General features: G+C 52.1%; 1 protein-coding gene across 1 annotated transcript; it reads right to left on the reverse strand.

Annotated features, from left to right (window-relative positions):
- Window positions 1-1605: 1605 nt before the first annotated feature.
- Smtnl2 (smoothelin like 2) lies at window positions 1606-22148 on the reverse strand. Its single transcript, XM_057775397.1, has 8 exons — window positions 21696-22148; window positions 14405-14492; window positions 13515-13754; window positions 13287-13362; window positions 12201-12380; window positions 11174-11291; window positions 10726-10877; window positions 1606-2780 (listed from the first exon to the last, which is right to left on the reverse strand). The coding sequence occupies exons 1-8, from the start codon at window positions 22083-22085 to the stop codon at window positions 2654-2656; spliced, it is 1371 nt and encodes a 456-aa protein (XP_057631380.1). The 5' UTR covers window positions 22086-22148; the 3' UTR covers window positions 1606-2653.
- Window positions 22149-23951: the final 1803 nt, after the last annotated feature.

The following is a 23951-nucleotide window of genomic DNA, read 5'->3' on the forward strand; positions in this document are numbered from 1 at the left end:
GAGAAATGGTCCCGCCAGGGAAACGCGTAAGACTATTTGATCAGATTTAATAAGCTTTAACGAAATCCAGGTGAGGGGCTCTATCTGGAAAAAACAGATGACTCTCGTGAACAGCTCCAGGAAATCACTGGGGAAAGGAAAAGGATGCAGAGAAGCCCCGCGTGTGTCACCACAGGAATAGGCAGCCAGGGGTCAGTCTCCACAGAGTGTGTTTGTGTCATCCCAACTGAAGATGTCCGTCTCAGGTGTCGTGTTTTCTCTCCTGTGCGGTCACACTGGACTTTAGATAGTTACATAAAACCATGTATGTATATATTAAATGAAGTACAAGTGAAACCGCCTAGGGAATCGATGGGGCTGGGGGTGAAGGGAGGAGAAAGAGGAAGGAATATATTCAACACACAATATAGAAAAACATCTTTAAAAAACAGAAATCTCAGAATGTTTCAAGGTTGAGAGGACTTTTTCCATTCCCTCCATGCCTTGAAGCTGCCTGCTTTGTCTTAGATGTAATCAACTTTAAAATCCCCCTCCCCTTCTCTAAGACATGATCTTACTATGTAGCCCACGCTGGAATGAATCCCCTTTCTACATCTCCTGAATGCTGGGATTACAAGTGTGTACCACCACACCTGGCCCAAAACATTAGTTTACAACCCTACACACACAGAGACACAGAGACGCACACACATACGCACACACTCTGCAAACAAAATCATCATGGAACCAACCCTAAATAAATCTAGTCTGTAATATTCTGAAGGTGGGACACAGCGACACCAGTCCTGAGAAGCAGTCCCTTGTCCCAGTAATGCCTGCTGCATTTTTTGTGCAGAGGCACAAGGCCGTGTCTGTCACTCAGGAGAGCTTGGTCTGCCATGCGTGAGTACTCAGTGACATATAGGCACGCTGTTTATAGAGCCCTAGTGTGCCCTCACTGGATTTAAGCCTGAAACCCTAAGCCCTAGTACGTGTCCCTGCTAAGAATAGGGCTCTCCAAGCCTGCGAATGCGAGAGCCAGGAAGGGAATGGTTCCCACTGTGGGAAAACCCAAAAGATGGCTCAGGGCTGCAGCCTGAGCAAACAGATCCACTGGAAATATTATTCAAGTCACCCACAAGTTCTGCCATAGAGTCCTAAATACCCAGCACCTAGGACCCAGGGGTGACCCCACCCGCAAAAGCACACTAACACTTAGAGGGGGCTGCATGAAATGAAGGACTGTATTAGGTCCTTCAAGGGAGGTTTTAACAGTTGGTGGCTAAAAGCCAACTCAATTATAAAATGAATCTTCAATCTTGGGGGAGAATAAGCTAAGGGCTGCAGCTTTGTGGAATCTAATGTGTTGTTGTTTTTTTTTTTTAAATTTAAATTCCACTGCCAAACATCTGTGAAATGAAACCAGCACTCCTCGATGGGCTTGCATGAAAGGGACTACCCCTGGGTAAGATGAGAGGTGGGGCTCAGGGGTGAGCGCTTGCCTGCACAGTCAAGGACCTGGGTTCTACACCCCCCACCCCCCGCTGGCCCTTTGCATGTAAAAAAAAAAATAAAACAAAAGAAACACACAAAAACCAATGATCACTCAAAACCATCAACCCTGGGCCACTTTTTTATCATAATATATTTGCCAATATCTAAGGGACAGATCTGCAGGGGTAAACTGTTCACAATTATTCAGAAACACAGAGAGGGCTGAGGGACGAGCGCAGTAGTAGACAGCAGATGACATTTTTCAGCCTCCCAGGCAAGAGGTTTTAAATACATCAACAAAAAAAGATCGCTTCTCGACCTTTTGGCTAAGATCAAGTGCAATTAAGGTATGATTTCAGTAGATCTTTGTTTAAATCTATGCAGTCTCTTATTGCCCAAGCCTTGTCCCCATCTCCCAAACAGAAATAACAAACCCAAGCGAAGTTCGACACATCTTTTATGTACAAACAGGCTAGTGGTACAGATGAAATCCATTTTATAAATACCTGGAGCGAATGGGAACTCTCAGCTCGAAGGACCCTAGCCTTTCTCCCTGGTACTGCCCAGGTAACCTTCTCTTAACTGAACACTTGTGGGTTCTCCTGGGATGCCAGAAGCCCCTCTGGACCTAGGTAGGAACCCTGCCACCTTGCCACAGCGGAGAGGTGATATAACGGTCATCTGCCACCCAGGACGTGGATGCAATTAAATTGTTTCTTCCCAAAAACTTGAGTCTGTTTCCTAGCAGTGGCCCAGAGGGAGGGGAAAAAGGATCCCAAAACAGTATGAGGAAGTAAAAAACTCCGGGTATTTTGATTTAAAAAAAAAAAAAGAAGAAAATAATAATAAGAAAACTTGATAATCAGTAGAACCCTGTCAAGCCAATGTATCAAATTCACCAGAGGGAAACATTAGCGCTCCCTGCAGGAAGGTCATTGCTTAGCACCAATTTCTCTGACTTCCGAGTTTATTCCTTTGAGCCCTTGGCTGTGAGAGGCTGTGGGGCTCAGTTTAGCCTCATCAATACTTTTAAGCAGGAACTGGGTGTGAGGGGCGAGTGGTCACACGCCACAGAACCAATAGCAGCTCACACCACAGAGGCCCCCTGGAGGTTATGCTGCCTTGGGGACCATGAGTGACCCCACGGTCGTTTCTTCCTGGCCTCTCCAGGCTGCCAGCGTCACTCAAAGCGACGCAGATGGTTGTAGAGAGACTGCACGTAGGTGAAGACGCACATGGGGTCCGGCTTGCGGCCCATCACCATCATATCCTCCACTTCGATGAGGCGCTCACAGTTGGCCAGGTTCCTGAAACACAAAGGCCCCATCAGGACACGGTCCCAGAGAACAACCAGCCCTTACACTGGGCTGTCACTGTCCCCGAACAGAATTCGCCAGGAGCCTGTGGTGTTCACGTGCACACCAAAAGAGAATGGGAACGCCCCAGAGAGCCTTGGGAGCTGCTGAGCTCTTGCCTCACTCCCAGACCACCACAGCCACAGACCCCTATGTAGGTCACACAGAAGTAGAGCTATTACACACACCACACGGTAAGTCAGCAAGAACGGAGATGTAAAATTAAAGAAAAACGATAAATTCACCCATAGGCTTCCTCAAACAGTATGCATTTATGTATTTATTTATTTAGTTGGTTGGTTAGTTAATTAGTTAGTTCTGGTTTGGGGGATGGGAGCTTGCTGTGTAGCCCAGCCTAGCCCTAAACTCATGATCCTCCTGTCTCAACCTCCTAAATGAGGGGATTATGATCATGTGCCTTCAAGCCCAGCTCTGAAGTAGTCTTTTAAACTTAAAAAAAAAAAAAGACCCAGGGGATGGAGAGATGGCTCAGGGGTTAAGAACACTTGCTCTTCCAGAGGACCTGAGCTCAGTTCCCAGTGCCCACATCAAATGACTCAAAACCATCTGTAACTCCAGGGTATCAGGCACATAACCATATGTAGACATATAGACAAACACATCTGTACATAATTTTTAAAATTAAAAAAAAAAAAAGAAAAACTTGATCCAGTCAGGCATTGTGGCCCACAACTTTAATCCTAGCACTTGGAAGGCTGACACAAATGGATCTCTAAGTATGAGGTCAGCCTGGTCGACATAGTGAGTTCTAGGCCATCCAGAGTTACACAATGAGACTCAATCTTAAAAACAAAACCAATATGACTCATGGGGCTGGAGAGATAGCTCTTTTGGTGCTTGCCTTGCAAACACAAGGACCTGATGAAATTCTCAAAACCCATGTGTTTTTTTTTTAAAAAACAAAAACAAAAAACAGGCATGGTTGTGCATACTTGTAATCCTAGCACGGGGGGAGGGGAAGGAGAGAGGCAGAGACAAACAAATCCCTGGGGCGCGCTGGCCAGCCCAGCCTGCTTGATGAGCTCCAGGCACTTGAGGAATGACACCTAAGTTGTCCTTTGGCCTACACACATGCGTGCACACACGCACACACATGAGCCACAGTAAGGAAGGTGATTTTTAACCAGGACTCAGCAAACACATAATGCTGTTGACCTTCTGTAACCACAGACTCTGCATTCAAGGATTCAACACACCTTATATCAAAAGCACTGAAGACCTAATGCCCTTCAGTCATCTTTGGGCAACTTGCGTACATATGAACATGTACACACAGACACATACATACACATAAATAAAAATAAAATAAATCTTAAATACATATCTTAAAGAAAAAAGTGTAAAAGTACCACTAGAATAGCTCCTGGGGAGACGGCTCTGTGGGCAGCAGTCTTTTCTATGAAAGCATGAAGCCCTGAGTTCAAATCCCCAGCACCCACATAAAAAGCTGAGCACGGCTGCCCATGCCTTTAATCCCAGCACTGCAGGAGCAAAGCCAGGCAGATCCCAGGAGTTCATTGGCTAACCGGCCTAGCTAAAACAGTGAGCTGCCAGTTCAGCGAGAGACCCCGTCTCGAGTCTCTAAGGAGAAAAACACCATCATCTACCTCGGGCATCAGCATGCATACACATGGGCACACACAAGCACACATTCATGTGTCTACCTCCCCCCTCCTCTCTCTCTCCTCTCTGCAGAGCAGATAATGGGAAAAAGAGGCCTGGTTGTGAACTATAAACTGCTAGCTCAGATGCCAGCACCGACATTCCTTCCACCATCAATGTTCATTTCCTGGGCAGTCAGTCAGGATCCACCTCTGCTCACCCAACTCCAGCAGGCTGGTTGGAAGGTTTATGTACCTTGCTCTCCAGAGCCCAGCCAGATGGGAGACCCCAGCAGGCAAATCAGGGATCCTCAGACCCATCCCAGAACTTGCAGCCAGCTCAACACAATTCATGCAACACTTTTACAGGCTGGCTCCCTGAGTTGCGTGCCACCCAGACAAAGACTGTAACATTAGCACGGCTGAGCTCTGCTCTAGAGAGCTGGCCAGAGACCAAATGTCAAGGCGAAATGGAGACATCTGTTCCGGATCCCATCCCCGCCTCTCGCCTCCCCCTGGGGCTGCAGAGGGTGACCTGTATGGGAACCCAGAGGTTACATAGAGGTGACAAGTGAGTTTGGCACCCTTTCTCCCCAAAACAAAGGCTGGGCTTAGTGTCAGAGATGGAGGCATGCAAGGGTGCTCCGTGGCCAAGAATTGAAACTTCTTGAGTTCTTCAGAGGCTGGGGACCTGAATTCATCTTCCAGTGCTATTATTTGTCATCTGGCACCCCACCCCCACACTGCCAGGAGAACCCCAGTTTCCCACATACTTTCTCTAAAGCCTGCTACTCAGAAACCCCCAGGTGAATTCAAACCAGCCCTACATGTGTCTATAGGATCATCCCTGTCAGTGGTAGCTTCAGTGGTCACTTTGATGGTCTCTCATTGTAAGTGACCACAGCCCTAGAAGGACCTCCGCTTTGGAAGAGAACTCACACATCATCTTGTCCCCATGAAGGCTCTCCTTCCACGTGTTCCCCCTGCCCCACGTCCAGGACTGTTCTGACCCCTCTGCAGGAGGTTTTGGTCACCAGGAACTTGTCCTTAAGGCACAAACGCTCCTTCGTTTCCTCGTACATTTTATCTCTTATTCCCACAAGATTGTCCTTGGCTAATTTTTCCCACCACAAGAAAGCCCTTCACATGTTCGAATAGAACTTTTGCACTTGTGTCTTTCCCTAATCTGAAATTTGTTTCCTTAATTGTCCCTCCCAGGGCACGGAGGAAAACTCGAGTGTCTTCTGACGCCTCTCCGGCCCACTTCATGGTTATTCAGAGTTGCTGGCTTGTTCCAGATGTTTCTGACCTGTGCAAAAGACATCAAACAAACCCTTCCTTCTTCTAGAGGCTTCAAACATGCTCCAGCCAACACCCCCATGCCCTGCCCAGGAAGCAAATCTTCCAAATAAGGGTAGCCACAAATATGGAAGAGAAGGCCTCACCCTGGTGTCACCCTCTACTGCTCTGATGGCAAGTCATGGACAAGATGCTGGTCTTTTCTGCAGGCAAACAGAGAACCAGTCCCCACCCCATCCCACTGCTGTTTCTAAGTTGAGCAGATGCTGGTGGATGCAGTTTCTAAGAAAGAGATTCTCAGCATGCAATATGTAGCCACCAACTCTCAGCATTTTCTCTCCTAGCCCACCTCTGCCCTTCACTTTCTTCCCTCTCTGAGGAACTCCAAATCCTCCAACTTCCAGGTCCAACACCTTGTCTCTGATGCCATTGTCCAGCCCACAGATGACCCTTAGGGACACTGTCCTTTCACTCCAACTTGCCCCTGCTGATAGAACATGCTCCTTCAGGGACACTGTGGTACCAGCTACAATGGCAACAATACTCCTCCAACTGCCAAATAGGAAAGCACAGGACACTTGCTTGAGTGTGTGGCAGCCAGCCATTTATCTCTCAGGAGACGGAATACAAGACAGTGACAGTTACTGTTGACTTTTTTTTTTTTTAATCAAAAGATAGAAGTCTCAAAGTCATAGAGGCCCCAATTGGCCTTTACATTTTTTTAAAGGTGCTTTTGTTAAAATGGTCCATGCTTATTTTAAACAATCCAAACTACATGGAGAAGTCCACAGAGCTCAGGTGACTTCAAATGTCCCCCCCCAGCCTGAAGCAAGGATGTCACTGGCTTACTAATATGCACCTTGCTCTTATTAAAGAGTAAAGAGTTTCTTTTACTCTTTATTGTATCTTCAGCTACCCCAGGCCACGGAGGAGGGGCTAGGGGTAATTTTTGAGACTGTCCTAAATGCAGACCAGAGATGGGACTGCTGCCTCTTGTCTTGTTTTAGACGGAGACACATGGGCACTACAAATAGCGCTCAAGCCCCTTCTGCTGGGTGTAACCGGAGAGCAGGCGCATTCCACGCAGGGCAAGTGGGAAGCCCTGGGCTGGGAGCGCTGCGGCTTCCTGTGCTATGGGCAGGGGTGGGAAGGAAAGGTGCAGAAGGGTCAGCCACCCGCCCTGCTTTGCCCCTTCCATAAAAGGAGCTGGTATGCCCCTGTTCCAGGCCCTGAACACCTGTCAGGCAAGGGATGCTGTTGCTGTCAGCAAGGAATCACTCACACAGATTAGGATTCAAGGAACCGCTGGGCCCAGAAACTATGGAGGGGAGGGATGAGCAGCATTTTGTGCCTGAAAGACACTTGCTCATGGGTTCTGGAAGCACCTCCTTTCCTAGTCTGAGAACACGAACAGGTCTTTTCTCTTTTGGGGGGACAAGGGGGGTATTGAGACAGGGCCTAGCTGTCCTGGAACTTGCTCTGTAGACCAGGCTGGCCTTAAACTCACAGAGATCCACCTGCCTCTGCCTCCTGATGGCATCCACCACTACACCCAGCCCAGTCCTTTCTCTTCTAAAGGTCACGCCTTGGTTGGACACCAGGCCCCTCTCAGCTCAGGCTGCCTGCTCCTGAAACAGTCTTTTTGAGCCATCCTCTGCATTAGCGGCTCCTAATGACTTTCAAGGGTACCATGTATTCACTGAGATGTTGCTGGCTAACCCAAGGTGCTGATATTGGCTCCAATAATCTCAGGCAGGTGTCCTATGCAGCTTTTTCAGTTAGCTACTGTCCAGGAATCTAGGGATCCAAGCAGCTGCCTTCCCAGGAGGCCCTGGGGAGCAAGCCCACCTCCACAGACTCTCTCCCTTATACCTGAGAGATAATCTCACAGATGACTCATAAGGGGAGGTCCCTTCCCAGACTTTGAGTAAGCTCCCCACACAGACCTGCCTCTGACTGCCCTCCCCGCTCTTTGCAGTCAGCAAAAAAACAAAAACCCAGAATTCACCTCTGAGGTACCATCACACCATGATCCCCTCCCCAAATGGGAGCAGACTCAGGCCACAGGGAGGCAGGACCAAGGTCCTATCCTGCTGTTTGCTTGGGGAGAGAAGGGAGCCAAAGCCTGGCCCAGCCAGCACCCTCCCCCCAGGTTGAGAATAGAAGAAACATCTGTGAGGAGTCTGGAGCCTATGCTCACAAACCTCCTGCTGGGAAAGCAAGTCCTGGAGACACTCTGCCTAACTGCCCAGGGAAGCTGTGTTCCTTAGAACCTGGGGCACAGGGGCACCACACTGCTCAAGACTGTCCCTCTCCCTACCACAAGCCAGTTGGGTCCTTGGATACAGGTGACCAAGGGTGGCCAGGGTATGCTGGCATTGCTTAGCCTTCTAGGCTTCAAGAATTCTGTAAGTCAAGCCTGACCTCTCTGACCGGGGTTGAGTTTTGGGTTACCTATGAGGAGCCCTGATCCCATACATTCTCGTCTGATTTTTGACAGCCGCCATTCCTGAGTTTCAAGCAGCTGGGCCTCTTCCTATGAACCACCCCTCCCAGCATCATGCCGCGACACTTGGCTTGAGTCCACCATCGTCTGGATCCAGTTGCATAACACACTCGCCCAAGCTGTTTCTGCTATTAGGATGACAGCTAATCCCAAGCAGCCAAGAAAGGGAAGGCTTTGAAAGTACACAAGGCGTTCCTCTGACCCCAAAGGGACCTAGAATCCAAGTCAACACAGCAGGCATGGGTCCCTATCCCCAAGCCTCAGGTTGAGGAGCTCCAAGCCATGGCTCCCATTCTGCCCGTATAGTGAGCATTTCTACCCTAGAGAGGGACAGGGGCTGTGGCTCCAGGCAAGCTTCCAATACCAAGCATGGGTTATTAGGCCCTTTGTCTCCAGCCCCTCCTTCCCTGTCCAGGCTCAGGTCCTAGTTTGGAGGACCAGGACTAGGTGCTTGGGCTGGAAACAGAATGAAGATAGCAAGGAAAACCTGAGCTGGAGCCTCCTTCAACCCCATCACTTGAGGACAAATGAAGATGGGGATCCCGAGGGCTCAACATGAGGCATGAAGGCATAATGAACAGTAACTGTGGAGCTGCCCTTCCTTCTCTCCACTCTTCAGAAAGCGACAGGGAGCCCTCAGGATTACTGTCCGTGTTCTCTGGAGCCTGCGATGATGCCCTAGGGCACGGACAGAGTTTCTCTGAGCAGGCCCCTCACAGCAAGGTCACAGTGAGCTGGATGGCAAGGTCACAGTGAGCTGGATGCATCCTCACGTCCACAGCTTAGATGGTTTCAGGCAGCCTCAACACCAGCGACAGCGGGCCCAGGGTTTATAGCACTCTCCCCCAACGAACCCCCAGAGTACTACACGGAAGGTAGATATCAGGGTTTGAATATGGTTGGTGTTCACCCGAACTCACCCCAAACTGTGCTGAGGCACAGTCCTTAAGGTAATGGTGTTGAGAGATAATGTGGCTTTGGAGAGGGTGCTGCCCCACCGCACCTGCCCCCGCCCCCCGTCTCCTATTCCTGCCCCTACCCTCAGAGTCTTTAGAATAAGCACACCCCATGACTGTTCTGTGTTGTTAATTCGACTGGATTTAGAGTCCCCATGGCAGCACACCTCTGGGTGTGTCTGCGAGAATGTTTCCACAGAGGTATAACCGAGAAGAGAGGATCCATCCTGAATGTGGGTGGCTCGGCCTTACGGGCTGGGGGTCCCCAGATCAAGTAATCTCTCTCTCCCTCTCTCTCTCTCTCTCTCCTTCCTTCCTGTCACATGACCAGCTGCCTCATACCCCTGTTGCCTTGCCTCCCTCAAACTGCCAACCAATAAATAAATAAAAATAAATTTTGAAAAAGAGAAAAAGAAATCCTTTTAAAACTTCTTTCCTTGGATGCCTTTATCAGATATTTTGTCGTTGCAATAAAAAGGTAACTAATACACGTCCTGCCCACCTGTAAGACATGCCTACCCAGCTGGAATACACGCCCGTGTCCCACAGGGTCCTGACAGCTCTCATGAGCTGAGGGTTGTTGCTCTTAGCCAAAAACCAGATCCCAAACGGGTTTTCCAAGCACATCCTGATTCCAGAATTGCACTGCCTTCCCCCGGGTCCTCTCCTATGAGTGGGACATACAAGACAAGTATCACGGTTTGAATATGGCTTGCCGCCACCCAAACACATGTTGAGGCCTGATCCCCGCTATGATGGTGTTGAAAGGTAGTGGGGCTCTTCAGAGTCATTAAATCGTCAGGAATCCACCCTTATGCAGGGATTAATGTGGTTCTCACAAGTGGGTTAGTTATCTCAAGAAGAGGTTGTTACAAAGTGCCATGTGCCCTTTGTCCTCTCCTGTCTGGCACAGGTGACACCTGGCTTTTGGCTTTTCCATCAGGAGCTGAAGCAACATGAAACCTTCACAGAAGCCAAGCAGACCCCAGCACCACGATCCTGAATGTCCAGCCTACAGCCGGGCACCAAAACAACCCTCACCTTGCTTCTAATGTTGTTCTGTTACAACAACAAAAAAACAAGAGGTAATGTCACCATCCGCGCTATGACAGTATTTAGGGAAACATGATCTACTTTTACAATACACCAGACAATCCCAGTTCCCTGCTGAGGACCTTCCCAACACCAGCCTGAGAGGATGACGCAGTGTCCCGGCCCCACCGCCCCTCAAGCTCTGTCTGTGGTTGGTTTTCCACACTGTACAGCAGAGGTTAAACACCCAGCAAGGAGCAGGAACAGCAGAAACGGCTCCAGTACCGCGTAATGTGTGAACCTGGGCACATCCTTCACCAACCTGTCTTCCCATTCATATAAGAGACAGACAGACTGGGTGGCTTCAAGGTCCCCCAGTTCACTGTAAAGTGCTGTCCTGTGTGTCCTGATCTTACCCAGGGCAGAAGTTGTGCTCAGGGTCTGGGCTGGGACCAACAGCCAGCGGGACCGGTCATACTTACTCAGCCATGGTGAAAGCCAGTTCAAAGTTCTTCTGCCGTTGGGTGGGGCTCAGCGCATTATAGTCAAAGGCATCGGGGAAGAATGAGTGCACCAGGGCACAAAAGGCCATGCCATCGCTCCAGCTGGAGGAGAAGTTCTGCAGGTCCACATGCTGCAAGTAGGGAGAGTGGAGGTCAGCAGGGACCCCCACTCCTGACAACCCCATTCAACTCTGAGCAGATTCTCCAGCCTCAGCCCACTGAGCAACAAACGGTTGCTGCTGCATTCACCCTTGAAGGTGCGCTACACCTGTCTGCTCAGGCAGAATTCCTAAGCATGTGTTGTGGGTGGCTTGGGTACCGCTCAGAAGGTATGAGTTCTCCGGCTCTCATCCCTCCCCAGCCTGGCAGGATCTCCCCCCCACCAGCGAGAGCAGGCGAGATGCCCAGCTTGCCTTGGTCCACTCACCTGGTAGCCCACGGTCTTGCTACGGCACCACTCCAGCAGGATCTGCTTGATGCTGCTGGCACTGGCCACACCAAAACTCTGTGACCGCTTTAGTTTGGCCCTGGTCTCACCTTTGCCCCTGTGGAGAGAGGGCAAGCCTGCTGTGGGAGCCAACAGAGAGGACATTCCTATACCTTCTGGTCAGTACTCAATCCACATGCTACAGCTGTGTCCACAGCCCAGTGCTGCACACCAGCCATGCAGCCTCCTAGCCGCACCCAGCTTTCTAGGACCCCTGTGAACAGTTCCACATGAAGCAGGGATCTCTGGGTAATCCTGAGACATTTGAATGGCATGGACCCACCACCCTCTTTCTGAACACCCTTTCCATCCCTTCCATCCTGCCTTCCTTCTGGGCTTCCGTAGTACCCAAAGGCAGGATGCTGGGGCAGCGGGAGCTTCCTGGATCGGATTCTTCACTAGGGCTGAACAGTATCACAGAAGCACAGGCAGCAACCTGCACTCAGCGGGCATCAATACTGACAAGAGCACTGAATAAACGTGCAAAGGAGGTGTGGTCTAAGAACCTCATCTCTAATGAGGAGCTACTGGAGAGGGCCTGGGTCCCACGGTGTCATTTCCTCAGTCCTTAAGCAAAGCCAGTCCTGAAGTTAGACCTCCCCTGTCAGGCTCCCAGGTCATGCCCAGAAAATGAAAAAGCAACAATTCAAGGGCAAGGGTGGTCTAGGAACACAGAGGAACCAGAAGACGGGGCTGTCTGCAAATGGAGGGGAGCATCTCTCCCTACCCTGGCCTGGTCCCAAGCCCACAGCCCTCTTTTCCCTTCAAAAGGAACTCCTCAACCTCAGCCACCCCTATAAAATAGCCCTGACCTTGAGTTCTGCCTGAGAAACCTGACCTCGGGAACACCCCACCAGGAAATAGCCAGAGCCCAGCAAGACTCCCTACGCCATGCCTGCGTGACCATGGCTGTGGTTGGGCCCACTCTGAAAGCCCATCAAGCTAGTTTGGGAGTGAGTATTCATACTTGCTTGCTGTATCCTGCTCCCACTTCTCAAACAACGCCTTCCGAGCCTGTGCCCCTGAGGTACGAGGCAGTGTCTGCGACCTCACCAATTCCCTGCGACGCTCTCCCTGGCGAGGGGCCTGAGTCATCGCTGGAGGTTGCGAGGATGGGGGTGACTGTGGTGGGGTCACCAGTGGAGGACTGCGGAGAGAATCATGAAGTCAGGAACACAGAACTGGCCCTCACTAGGCCCTCCGCTGGGCCCCAGGTAGAATACATATACCGAGTGTCCGTCAGACAGTGAGTGTCCGTCAGACAGTGAGCCTATACCTATGACAGACCCCTAGACCTCGGAGGGGCAGTGGGGGGAGCTGGTCCCACCTGCTCAGGTCCTAACTGGTTTTGCAGGTTTTCTGAACTGAGCTGCAATTGGTGGCATACCTGGCCAGCGGGCCCAACTAGGGAGGTAGAGTGGGCCCCTCTCAAGGCACAAGAGCTACCCCTTGGTGTCAATGCCTGGGGAGGGCAAGGGGTATACCCAGAGTCAGAGCCAGGCCCCCTCCTCCACCACATTTAGATAGGACCCTCTTTGTTCTCACCCTGGAACAATCTGCCAGGAAGTCTCAATTCTCCTTTTATTATTTAAAAAAAAAAATCCATCTTGCTTGCTAGCCCGCCCCCATTCTCACGTCCAGTGAGTCAACTGAAGTTAGGCTTACCCCAAAGGAAGACCCTGCTCTTCCTATGGCAGAAAGTACCTCATTCAGAGCCCCCAGCCAGAATGGAAAACAGAAAGTCAAATGTCATCCTGCCCACCTCCCAGAGAAGCTGGGACCCTGCCACGCACACACACACACACACACACCACACACACACACACACACATGCCTGCAACTGTTTAATGGATTTGCTTTGCAGACCAGAGAAGCTGACCGATCTGCAACTGAGCCTATGCCTACTAACCTTGGTCACCTCCCTCCCAGCTGCAACCCCACCTGCCAGCCCACTGCTCTAGTTCTGCAAAGTGAGCCCAGACAGTCAGCCCAGAGAGAGCCCCACAGCTCAGTCCTAGGCAGAGCAGAACAGCAGGGGCAGCCACACACTCACCTGTCCTTATGATTGCCTGCTGTCACTGCTCCATACCCAGAGCCAGACAAGGTCCGCATGAAAGAAGAATTTTTCTCTATAGGGCCAAAGAAAGACAGAAACAGGGAATGTGGTGGCAGAGGTGGGCTGGGGTCTGACCTGAGTATCCTGCCAACCCCCACCCGGGCACTGTCCTCTCTCACCCACCCTGCGGTGGAATTTGGTCCCCAAACCACTCTCCCTTCATACCAGTGGGACTAGGAGTCCAGGGGCTGATAGCCTCGCTAGGGCTGGGGCTGAAGGCACCCTGAATGGCGGCAGATGTGGGTGACAGAGCTGAAGCTGAGGTCTCCCCAGAGAATTTCTCAGAGACTCGGGTGACAGCTGTGACCGGCTGGTGGGGCAGCCGCAAGGAGAGGCTCACAGGACGTGGCCTAGGGGGGTCCGGGGCTGAGGAGGTTTGGACCTCCGAGGATCCATTGGCTGAACCTGTAACATGTGACCAAACAAGATAAGTCAGCTATGGCGGCCACAGGAGCCTCAGATTCCCCCACTTTCAGGCCAGGAGGGTTTTTGGCTCTCTGAGTCTTCCTCCTAGCTCCTTCAGGAAGCCTCCGACTCCTCCAGCCTCGCTCACCTCCGTTATCACGTAAGTCTTACAGAGCCACTCAGACCTGATTCTCCTCAACTTTGCCAGGTGCCAGCTCAGTAAATCTAATTGCCTGTCAGTCCACCCACTTCTAAGAATGGGCGACTTCTCAGCCTCTGCTTGCTTTCTTCCAGAAATAGGGAAGCTCGCTCCCTTGAACTCCCGTTTCTCTGTATATTTTATTTACTTTGTTTAGTTTTGCTTGTTGAGACAGGGTCTCACTAGGTAGCCCCGCCTATCCAAGAACTCACTCTGTAGACCAGGCTGGCTTCAAAGCTCATAGAGATCCGCCAGCCTCTGCCTCCTGAGTGGTGGGATTAGAGGTGTGGGTCACTGTGCCTAGCTCTCTTTATTTTAAAAGTTTCCCTTGCAGTCTCTCTGCCGGGTGGGGTTCAGTCTCAAGCACCTGCCCCCATAAGCAAGAGATGATGGGAACAGACGCCTGAGCCGCAAACCTAGCCGCCACCTCCCTTCTGCCGTGGGGTCCTACCTGCACCCAGCTGGTGTCCATTCTCCATGATGCATGAATTCGAAGTTCGTCTCACCTCGAGATCACCGGCTTCATCCTGTTCCACGCTCTGTGGAGGCACCAACACCACTACCCATCAGTGGGAGCCAGCTGCCCACCCCAAAGCCCCATCAACTGCCTACCCTAAAGGTACTTCCCCAAACCCCTTCTGACTTGGTGGTGAAAACCTCCTTCATTTGGGGAAGAAAGGATCCCCCCAGAAGATACAATGAGCAATGGTTCAGAGGAAAAAGATGAATCCATCTAGTTTCAGAAACTTCCACAACCTGAGAGGCTCATCTCAGAGCCCAAGAAGGCTGAGGATAAAGGCTGCAAGTTCAGAAGCAGTGTGTTAGGAATGAATGCATGCACACACACACACACACACACACACACACACACACCAAATGATTAGTGGGAGGCACAGGCCTCTGTACCCCCCAGCTAGGACTATCCACATGGAAGAAGCAGATATGGTAAAGTGCGAGGTCCTTTGGGGCCAAAGATGGACAAGGAGCCAAATAAGGCTCCCCGAGGCTCTTCTGCTAGGCACAGAAACACAAAGTTCCCCAGACATACAGAGTGTGCAGATCTGGTTGGCTCTACACACTCTCCAGCCTCCCAGGGCTACAGCAGGGCTGGGACACAGGAACAAACACCAAGAGAAGGATGTCAGAGGAAATCCTGGGGTCTTGGCTTAGCTGCCGGGGCCATAGCCCATCTTCTCTAGGTCTTAGATCAAGAGCAGGCACAGACTATGCAAGTGGCATTTGGGATTTGGACATCTAACAAACATCAGTCCCATTTTACAGATGCTACTACCCTCAGGGTTCAGAGAAGGGTACCCACTGCCTATGGAAGTTATTGGGGTGGTGAGCAGCCAGAAAGTATAGCCAGAGGAGAATGCCTCCACCTCTTTCCAGCAAAGGTGTGATGGGCTTAGCATGTCTAGGGACCTGAGGTTAGGGCAATCAGCCCAGCAAGGGGGACAGAAGCTGTCCCTAACCTGGAATTTTGCTAAAATCCCATACTAGGTAACCTGAGTGGTTAGCTAGCTGGGCCTCTCAAATCCTTCCAGGCTATTCTATTCCTCTGATCCACAAGCTTCCTAGACAACAATTTGTCCCTGACTCCAGAGGAATCAGGTCGTCCTCTAGCCAGTGTTGGAGGTGCCCACCCATCCAAGTGGGGAACTGGGCAAGCAGGTACACAGATGGCCCTGGGTCAGCTTGGGATACCTAAAGCAGTCTGTCTCCCAGGGACAAAGAGGGTTCTCTGAGGCAATGTACCCAAAGCAAGTCCTCAGGGAGCTAGGTACTAATGACAAAAGCTATTCCCAGGAGAATGACTGGTGGCACAAAAGCAGAGAGGCATAGAGGCCCCAGTGTTGGGATCCCACATGATTCTGCGGCTCAAGCTACTTGTCTGGGGTCTTTGGACTTAAACAAGGAGTCCACGGTGTGACTTAGGAACACACTTCAGAAGCCAGCAAAGGTGGCATTAAAGAAGACAGATAACATGTTGATCCCACAGTCCCTGAAGAGGAACTGGGGGCAAAGGTGTGAGAAAGCCAAGGGCAATGCTTTGGAGAAAAGGGAACCTGGCTGGCAGAGTGAGCCGATGTGAAGGGAGGCAGGGCACCAAACCTCTCCCGAGTTTAGGCTCAGGGTTTGAGTGATGATAAGGTCTGCTGAGGAATATTGGAGAAGAGTGGGCAAGGATTTCGATTCTGGGCAAGATGGCGTAAGGGGCACCTGAGACATCAGGTAGCATATCTGAGACCAAACGTAAAACAAAGGAAGGATGGGTGATCAGGAAGCAGTTATGGCCTCCACCAACTCCTGGGAGCCTTGCAGATAAGCACCTGCATGTCAGGGAGCAGAGAAGGCTGTCAGCCAAGAGAAGAGAGAGCACAGCCAGGAGGTGGGAAGAGACCAAGTAGGAGGCTGAGAGAGCCAGGGAAGGAAGCAGTTCCAAAGGGAGCCTGAGGTCAAGAAAAGGAAAGTCAAGCTGAGAGAAGGTGCCCATTGTGTTTAGCCAAGGAGAGGTCACTGGTGATGGCAGAAACTGAATCAGAGGTGTGGAGGGCAGGGGAAAAGATAGGTTGGGGAGAAGCTGAGGGAGGGATCCATGACCCTCTGCTGCATATACTCCCCCAATGGCAAGTCCTGATCACGTGAGAAGCTAGGGAAGGGGACCCCAGTTTTCCCAGGGTGGAGAGGCAGGGCCACACTGACAGTCTAACAGATTCTGGTAAAGTGAGGTAACCATCTGTAGGGTGGAGTCCTGGGGAGGCAACAGAGGACGGAACCCAGTGTCCCGGGTTTTAGACAGGAGACCCCTCAATCTCTGATCTAAGAAGGGAGAGGCAAGCCCACCCTCAGGATCACAGGATAGGAAAGCTGGTGTCTCTTGCACTCCAGAACTTGTGGGGAGGGGTACCCCTAGAAGCCTGGTGCTAAGTCAGCAGTGGGAAGAGAACCAGCCATTCCAGCTGGAAGCTCAGCCTCCAGTCACCAAGGCCAAGCAAGCTGAAGCTCTGGGGTCTCTGTATCCCCCCCCACCCCACCCACCCCTACCCACCCCACTCTTGTCCAACAGGTTCAGCAGGTCTAGACAGGGGCCTCAAAGAACAGACTGGTGGTGAAATCATTTTCCCAAGAATGCGAGTATCTACAACCCCCCCCCCAATACACCTGTCACTGTACACTGCAGGTCCCCACCCCCACGGTGCCCCAGAGTACTGGACAGAAGTAATTTCTCCATCTCGGTATTGGCCAGAGTCTTGCTAAGGGGTCTCTACAAAGAAGAGGTGGGGTATAGGGCTGAGCCAGGACTCCCAGGTTCCCCTGCTTCTGACTCCCCTAGTCCCAAACTGCAACCACATTTGGCCTGAGAAAGGGCTCTGCTATGCTTCAGGCCAAGGCGCTATTCTAATACAACCTCTAATCCATCACCACACAGAGGGAACCCAGCCTGGTGTAGTAGAAAGAGGCTCTCAATCTCACACAGAGGCTGAAAGCAGTGATCAAATTAACATTTGAGGTCAGGGGTCTCTTCCTGCCAACCAGGGCTCTGTCCACAAAGCACCCTGGCCTTGCAGAGGGTAACTCGTGACAAGTGTTATATCCCAGGGGATAAGCCCCACTGGAGGCATCTCAGCCAGATGGCAGGAAGAAAAAGGCACAAAGCCAGAGATGAGCACCCAGTGGGACTTTCACAGGTGGCAGAGCCCAGAAAGGAAAGGACTGAGCCCAGCTGGGCTGAAGAAAGCTCTTCTCCCAAGCCCATGGCCACCCTGAGGCTGCTAATCTGTTCCCCAGGTAGCCATCGCCTTCCTCTGAGGCAGCCTGGCCCAGTAGCTGCTGCGGGAACCCTCTGTGTGCTTACACCAGAGCAGAAATCCCAGTAGAGCCCCAGGGCTGGGGATGGGTCCTGTTGCGCTGGCCTCCTACTCCCTCACTGGGAGGTGCCCGGTGAGGGAGCCCAGGCCTGGGAATTCGGCGGGGGAGGGGATGAGATAAATGTGGCTTCAGGGGCCGAGAGATGGGACCCTCTTGTTGAAAAGTTGTTGACATTTCTTTTGAGGGGAAGAAATAACATTGCAAAAGGGAGGAGCCACAGGGACACAGGAACTCACATGTGGGCTCAGCACAACCCATATAGGGCAGAACCCCTCTCTAGGACGGATAAAACTACTGCCCCAGCCCATCTCCACTCATGCCACAGCTTTTGAGGACTCCATCCAAAGTCTCCCCAAAGCATTAAGCCCCCTTATCACACTGGCTCTGGGAAAAGCAGGCAGATAAGGGGAGTCTGCTTTCTCTCACCACAGGGCCTCTGACACCCGGCTCTTGGCAGTTATTACCAAAGGACTGTATTGCTTTGACCATGGGGACCCAGGGCTCCCAGCTTAGCTGAGGATGACATCTCCAGGGAACAATTCCCTGCCAGCCTCCTGGGCCTACGTCTGACCTCGGGTTGCAGCCATCCACCTCAGCCTTCTTGGGTCCCTCCTCTCAGATGGACAACAGCAATGGCTCTTCAGACAGTTTTGTTAACCAGATCAGCTAGACGGTTCACTGCACCGGGCCAATAGGCTAGGCCGATTCCCCTTGGTTTATTATTTTACTTTTGATTACATGTATGGGGTGGGGCGGGTGCCAGTGCCTGCAGAGGACAACGGCATTGGATCCCCCTGAAGCTAGAGTTACAGGCAATTGTGAGCTGCCTGGTATGGGTGCTGGAAATGGAAGTCAGGTCCTTTGCATGAATACCATGTACTCTTTTTTGTTTGTTTTTGTTTTTTTCTGAGACAGGGCTTCTCCGTGTAACATCCCTGGCAATCCTGGATCTCACTCTGTAAACCAGGCTGGCCTCGAACTCACAGAGATCCACCTGCCTGTGCCTCCTGAGTGCTGAGATTAAAGGCATGCGCCACCACCAACCACCCGGCTCACACCTTGGTTTAAACACAGGGAAACTGAGGCCCAGCTGAGATCAAATGTCTCGAAGTCTCTCCTGTCGGCTCTAAGCAAAGTGCTTGTCTCTCAAACTTCCTGCAGAATACCCCCTGGTTGTTTCACCAGACTGCCCTTTCCTCTCCCTCCTCCAAGGCTTCCTTGATCATCTCACCTGTGGTCTTAGTCACATGCCGGCCATTAAGGTTGTGTGTTCAAAAGTGGATGAACTGATCAACCCCCTTCAACATATTTCCATGCTGAGTACAACCTGCCTCTTGTCCCATTGCTTCCTCGAGAGGGAGGATAGAATATCTGCCTCCACAAGGTCTGGCCACAAACCAAGAGGGGCAGCCACCATTAGCGTGTAATTACCAGATGAGACCCTCACACCAAGGCCCCTGCCACAGACATGGAAGATAAGAAACTACATAGCCCTTCTTCAAGCACCCATTGGGGACTCTTCATCATCCTACTCTCTACCACCAACTAGTTCAGAGCCTATGTGGGTGCTCCCGTAAGGGTGGACAGTCATAGACCATCTGGGGGTCATACAAAGGGAAGTAGCCTCCGGCCCAAAGAACTGGTGACCAAGGTCTGTGCAGCCTCTGGGGCCATCCTCCACTCAGGATGCTCAGTTATACTTGCTGCTCGCTGTCCCAGGGCCTATCTCGGGTCCTCAAACTATTCTGCAGTTCCTGGGCCTTTGTCCTCAATCCCAACAGGCTGGAGCATCCTTCCAGACCCCAGACTCTTCTGAAGTCTCCCCAGCACAAGTCTCTGCCTCTGTTTCATGTCTGCAGACTCCTACTCTGGGACTCCCGTCCCAGACAGCTCGCCCACACCGCACAGCCTCGACTCAGACTCATCCTTTCTGCTTGGACCATCGCAGTTGTCCATGGGGGCTTATTTCCTAGAACTGAGACATTCTCTCTTAGAGGGAAGGGGAAAGCTAATAAAATTTGGGAAAGTCTCTGAACATAGGAGGGCTGGAAGCTAAGAGAGTTAAAGACGCACCCGGTCCTTCCCTGAGGTTATATGCACAGTAAACAACAGAAGAGGAGAGGGTCTCTGGTGGAGCGCAGCGCCGTGGGTGGGTGCACCTTTCATGAGTCATCACCCATGCTAGTGTGGGCTTTTGATGTTACAGCTGCCTTTGAGTCACCCATGCTCCTGTAAATAACCCCAATAAACTAATTGGTCCGCAAGCCAGTCTTGGGTGCTCTCTTTTGAGACAAGAGATGTTGTTCACGCCTCCTGGGGAAAAGTCACAGACTCATCTCTGTTCACCCTCCAGCCCTCCATCCGTCCCCAAGGGAGGGTACTAGGTCCAGGAGGACCCTGTTCCTCCCCACCTAGCTCCCCCGCTGCCCGACCTGATGGATAAAGGCAAATTCCCACGTTAAAAAGCCATAGCTGGAGAAACACACACAAGCGTTCTTGCATACACACTCATATGGGACTCGGATTATTTTTCTTAGAACTTGAACGGCTGCCTCTGCAAGTTACAAATGAGTGTTAACACTTCGGAAGCAAATGACAACGCAGTGTAGCAGGCACATGCGAACTCAGAGTGGCAGTTTTATTCTAGGGACGTGTGACTCATCCCACTCCGAGGACAGATTTCTAGACACTTGGTCTGAAACACTGGGACACCAGCGCTGCCCCCACACAGCCTATCTCCTCTGCCTAACACCAAGGGCTTTCAGGACTCAGGCCTCCCTCACACACCTGAAGGCTCTGCTCTGCCTTGTGAGCACTTTTGGCCACTCTGAGGCAACATGCACAGAGCCCATTTGCAGCAGGAGAGCAACACCAGAGCCTCCATCATCAGGCCCTCCGCAATACACACTGCAGAAGGACCAGAGTCTGGACCAGGGCAGCTCCGCTCACTCTATTGCCACTGCTCAGTCTGGGGCCATCTCCACCCAGGCTGAGAACTCCAAGGGCAAGGGACTCATCTGGTCCCCTCCTGACCAAAACCCACACAGATCTGAGGACCAATGAGAAATCACCAAGGCAGGGGACAGACGCAGGGTACCGGAGACCCAGGCCCTAGAAATCCACCCCCAGAGCACATACCGGGTCAAGATGGAAAATCCCACCTAAGGGGTCACTGTACACACTATGGAAACATTCTAATCAGGCCCTGCCACTCCAGGAGGCCGTACCCAAAGTAGTAAGACTGGTTCACACCGGCCTCTGCCCAGTCACTGACCCCAGAAATCTAGACACAGCTCAAGGCCAGTTCCCCCCTCTCTGTTCCCAGTAAAGGATCTGCCCCCTGCAATGTGAGTTTTCCAAACACAGTTGCTGAGCAGCCTGGACCAGACTGCACCCTGCATACCCACACACACCGGCAACTCAATCGGGGTTAATCTACAACCTAAGCGGTCAGGCCTCAGTGAAGCAGCAACACCGGACGCGTGAATAGAGCCCATGTGGGGGGCAGGTAAGGGGTGCTGATCATTCCAACTAGCAGGTAAGGGCCCAGGCGACTGAACCATCAAGGTCCGAACCTTGGTGTCCAAACTCTTAAAGTCATGGGACAGAGGGGTGAGGGCAGATTTCAAGGCAAACACCACCTGGCTCCAAAGAAGGGGGCGGTACAAGACAGGTGCAGAGGGCCGACTAATACAATGTTTCTCCTGTTCGTTCCAGCTCCGGGGAGCTGCTGTAACCCCAAGTTACCAAGACCCAGCGGCAGGTGGAGGCATAGCTCTCAGACCAGAGGCCGCTAACCTACCCCATCTCACTCCCCCAGGCACGCTCCCGTATGCTCACACCCGGCGCCCTGAGCCCAGGGAGATCACCTGGCTGCGACCGGACAGCGAGAAGGTGGCGTGGCTGGAGAAGCGTGCGGTGCCCAGGCGGGGCGCGCGGTCTGTAACTGCGGCCGCAGGAGGGGGACTGGGCGTGCCGGGTGCAGGGGACACACCAGTCGCCAAGCCCAGAGCCTCCACCTGGCGCGTCAAGCGTTCGAGCTGAGCCTGCAGTCGCTGGTTGTCCCGCTGCAGCTCGGCCACGGTGCGAGCCAAGGGGCCGGCTAGGCGCAGCGCCTCGGCCACACGCCGCTCCACGCCGCGCTGCAGCCCCTGCATGTCCTCGTGCAGCGCACGCACCGCACCCTCCAGCGCCGCCTCGTAGCGGCCCAGCGCCTCGCGCACCGTGTGCGCCTCCTCGGCGTCGGGGGTCGACTCCATGGCCGAGAGGCGCGCGCTGATCCGACGCCGGCAGGACGCGGAGGAGGACTAGTGATCAGCAGCTCCTCACGGCGACTGGCGGGCCGCGGCTGGCTGCTCCTGAGGGGCGGCCAGAGGGGCGGGAGCAGGGCGGGGCAGACCCCGAGAGCCCCGAGACTGGGCGCCGCATGGGGAGGCGGGGCCGAGGGGGCGGGAAAGCCCGCTCCCGGACACCCCGCCCCTAGACACTCGCCCGGCTGGTGAGAGATGGCTGGCCCTGGAGGTACCCGTGGTGAGCTCACATCCCTTTTGCTAGGGTGCAGATCCACGGAGGAGTAAGGATTTCCATACATACTCCCTTAACCCGAGAGGAGTGGTGTTCGACCAGGGGAAAGAGCTGGGATCCAAAGGAAGAAGGCCCTCAAATAGACGTTGCTTTAAGAACCACAACCAATAGAGCTAAGCATTCCCTCTAGGTTCTCATCAGCATGACATAGATTCTGTTTTGGTTGGTACCTTTCCCCCTGTTCAAGGAACCGCAGCAACTGCGCACACACATACACACACATTCCCGGTATAACTGCTCGGACTCACCTTTGTATGCATCTCCAGTGGCCTACCTGGTACCATTCGATTCGCAAATACCTGTGAGAGGTTCTTTTTGGTTTTTATTTTTTTAACAGCATTTTTTTTTTATTTTAACTTATTTTATGTGCATTGATATGAAGGTGTCAGATTCCCTGGAACTGGAGTTACAGACAGTTGTGAGCTGCCATGTGGGTCCTGGGAATTGAACCAGGGTCCTCTGGAAGAGTAACCAATGCTCTTAACAGCTGAGCCATCTCTCCAGCCCCAGGTTTTTTGTTGTGTGTGTGTGTGTGTTTTAATTTTTATTTTATTTTATGTGTATGAGTGTTCTGCCTGTTTGCATTTGTGCCTGGTGCCCACAGAAAGTACAAGAAAGTGTTGGGATCCTCTAGAACGCGAGTTTCCAATGGTTGTTAACCACCATGTGTGTCTTGGAAGCCGAGCTCTGGGGTTCTCCATAAGAGCAACTAGTGTTCTTAGCTACTGCTGAGCCGTCACTTCAGCCCATCACCTGTGAGACTTTTGCCTGCAATTTTTTGCACCAATTCTGAGATCTCAGGGAGAGGGAGGTAGATGGTGAAGTGCCCTCCCATCCTTCCAGGACTTGTGTGTGTGTGCATGCGTGTGTGTGCATGCGCGTGTGTGTGTGTACGTGCGCTCACGTGCACACGTGTGTGCTCCTCAGCAGCCAGTAAGATTCAGGGTGACAAAGGTCCCCTGTTAAAGAGTCCAGGGGAGGTTGAGAATAAACAGGGAGATGCTTAGGGCCAAATTTCCAAAATCTTTCTATAAGGAGATCAAAACCTAATCTATGCCACCACCACAGAAGCCACAGAAGTCAGTCAGGGACCTCTACCCACGTGCCAAACTTCAACCTTTTTTTTTCTCCAACACTCTTCTTATCCCTGATTCCAGAGAGTCCGGTTCCTACAAACCCCAAATACCACCAAAGGAAGGAAGACTGGAGGCAACTGTTGCTTAGGATAACAGTATGATAGATGCTGTAAACATTTAAAATAAAAATGAGAACATCTCATTCTTTGTGCAAAAAGGCTTCCCTAATTAGCTTTCTCTGGGCCTGGGCTGGGGAAGGAAGCCCAAAGCCTGGACAGGCTTAGTTAGCTGGTCCACAGGAAGAAACTGGAAGGCTTGTTCCCATAATCATGTACAGCTTCCAAGGGTGTCTGGGAGCCTCCAGACCCTCCTGAACCGGCCTCCTCCTCCCCCTTAGGAGCTGGATCAGCCTACCAGATGCTAAGGGCTGGTCCCCTCCCCCGAGCAGGGACAGGAAGGAACACT

The sequence above is a fragment of the Chionomys nivalis genome, chromosome 7 (assembly GCF_950005125.1).
Source record: "Chionomys nivalis chromosome 7, mChiNiv1.1, whole genome shotgun sequence".
NCBI lineage: Eukaryota > Metazoa > Chordata > Mammalia > Rodentia > Cricetidae > Chionomys > Chionomys nivalis.

Excerpts from the sequence above, each read along its gene's own strand:
- Smtnl2 (XM_057775397.1), bottom strand. The coding sequence starts at position 22,085 with ATGGAGTCGACCCCCGACGCCGAGGAGGCGCACACGGTGCGCGAGGCG. Across the intron at positions 13,363-13,514 it reads CTGGACTCCTAGTCCCACTG|AGAAAAATTCTTCTTTCATG; the intron begins GTATGAAGGGAG and ends TTGGCCCTATAG. Across the intron at positions 2,781-10,725 it reads CTGGCTTTCACCATGGCTGA|GAACCTGGCCAACTGTGAGC; the intron begins GTAAGTATGACC and ends TTTGTGTTTCAG.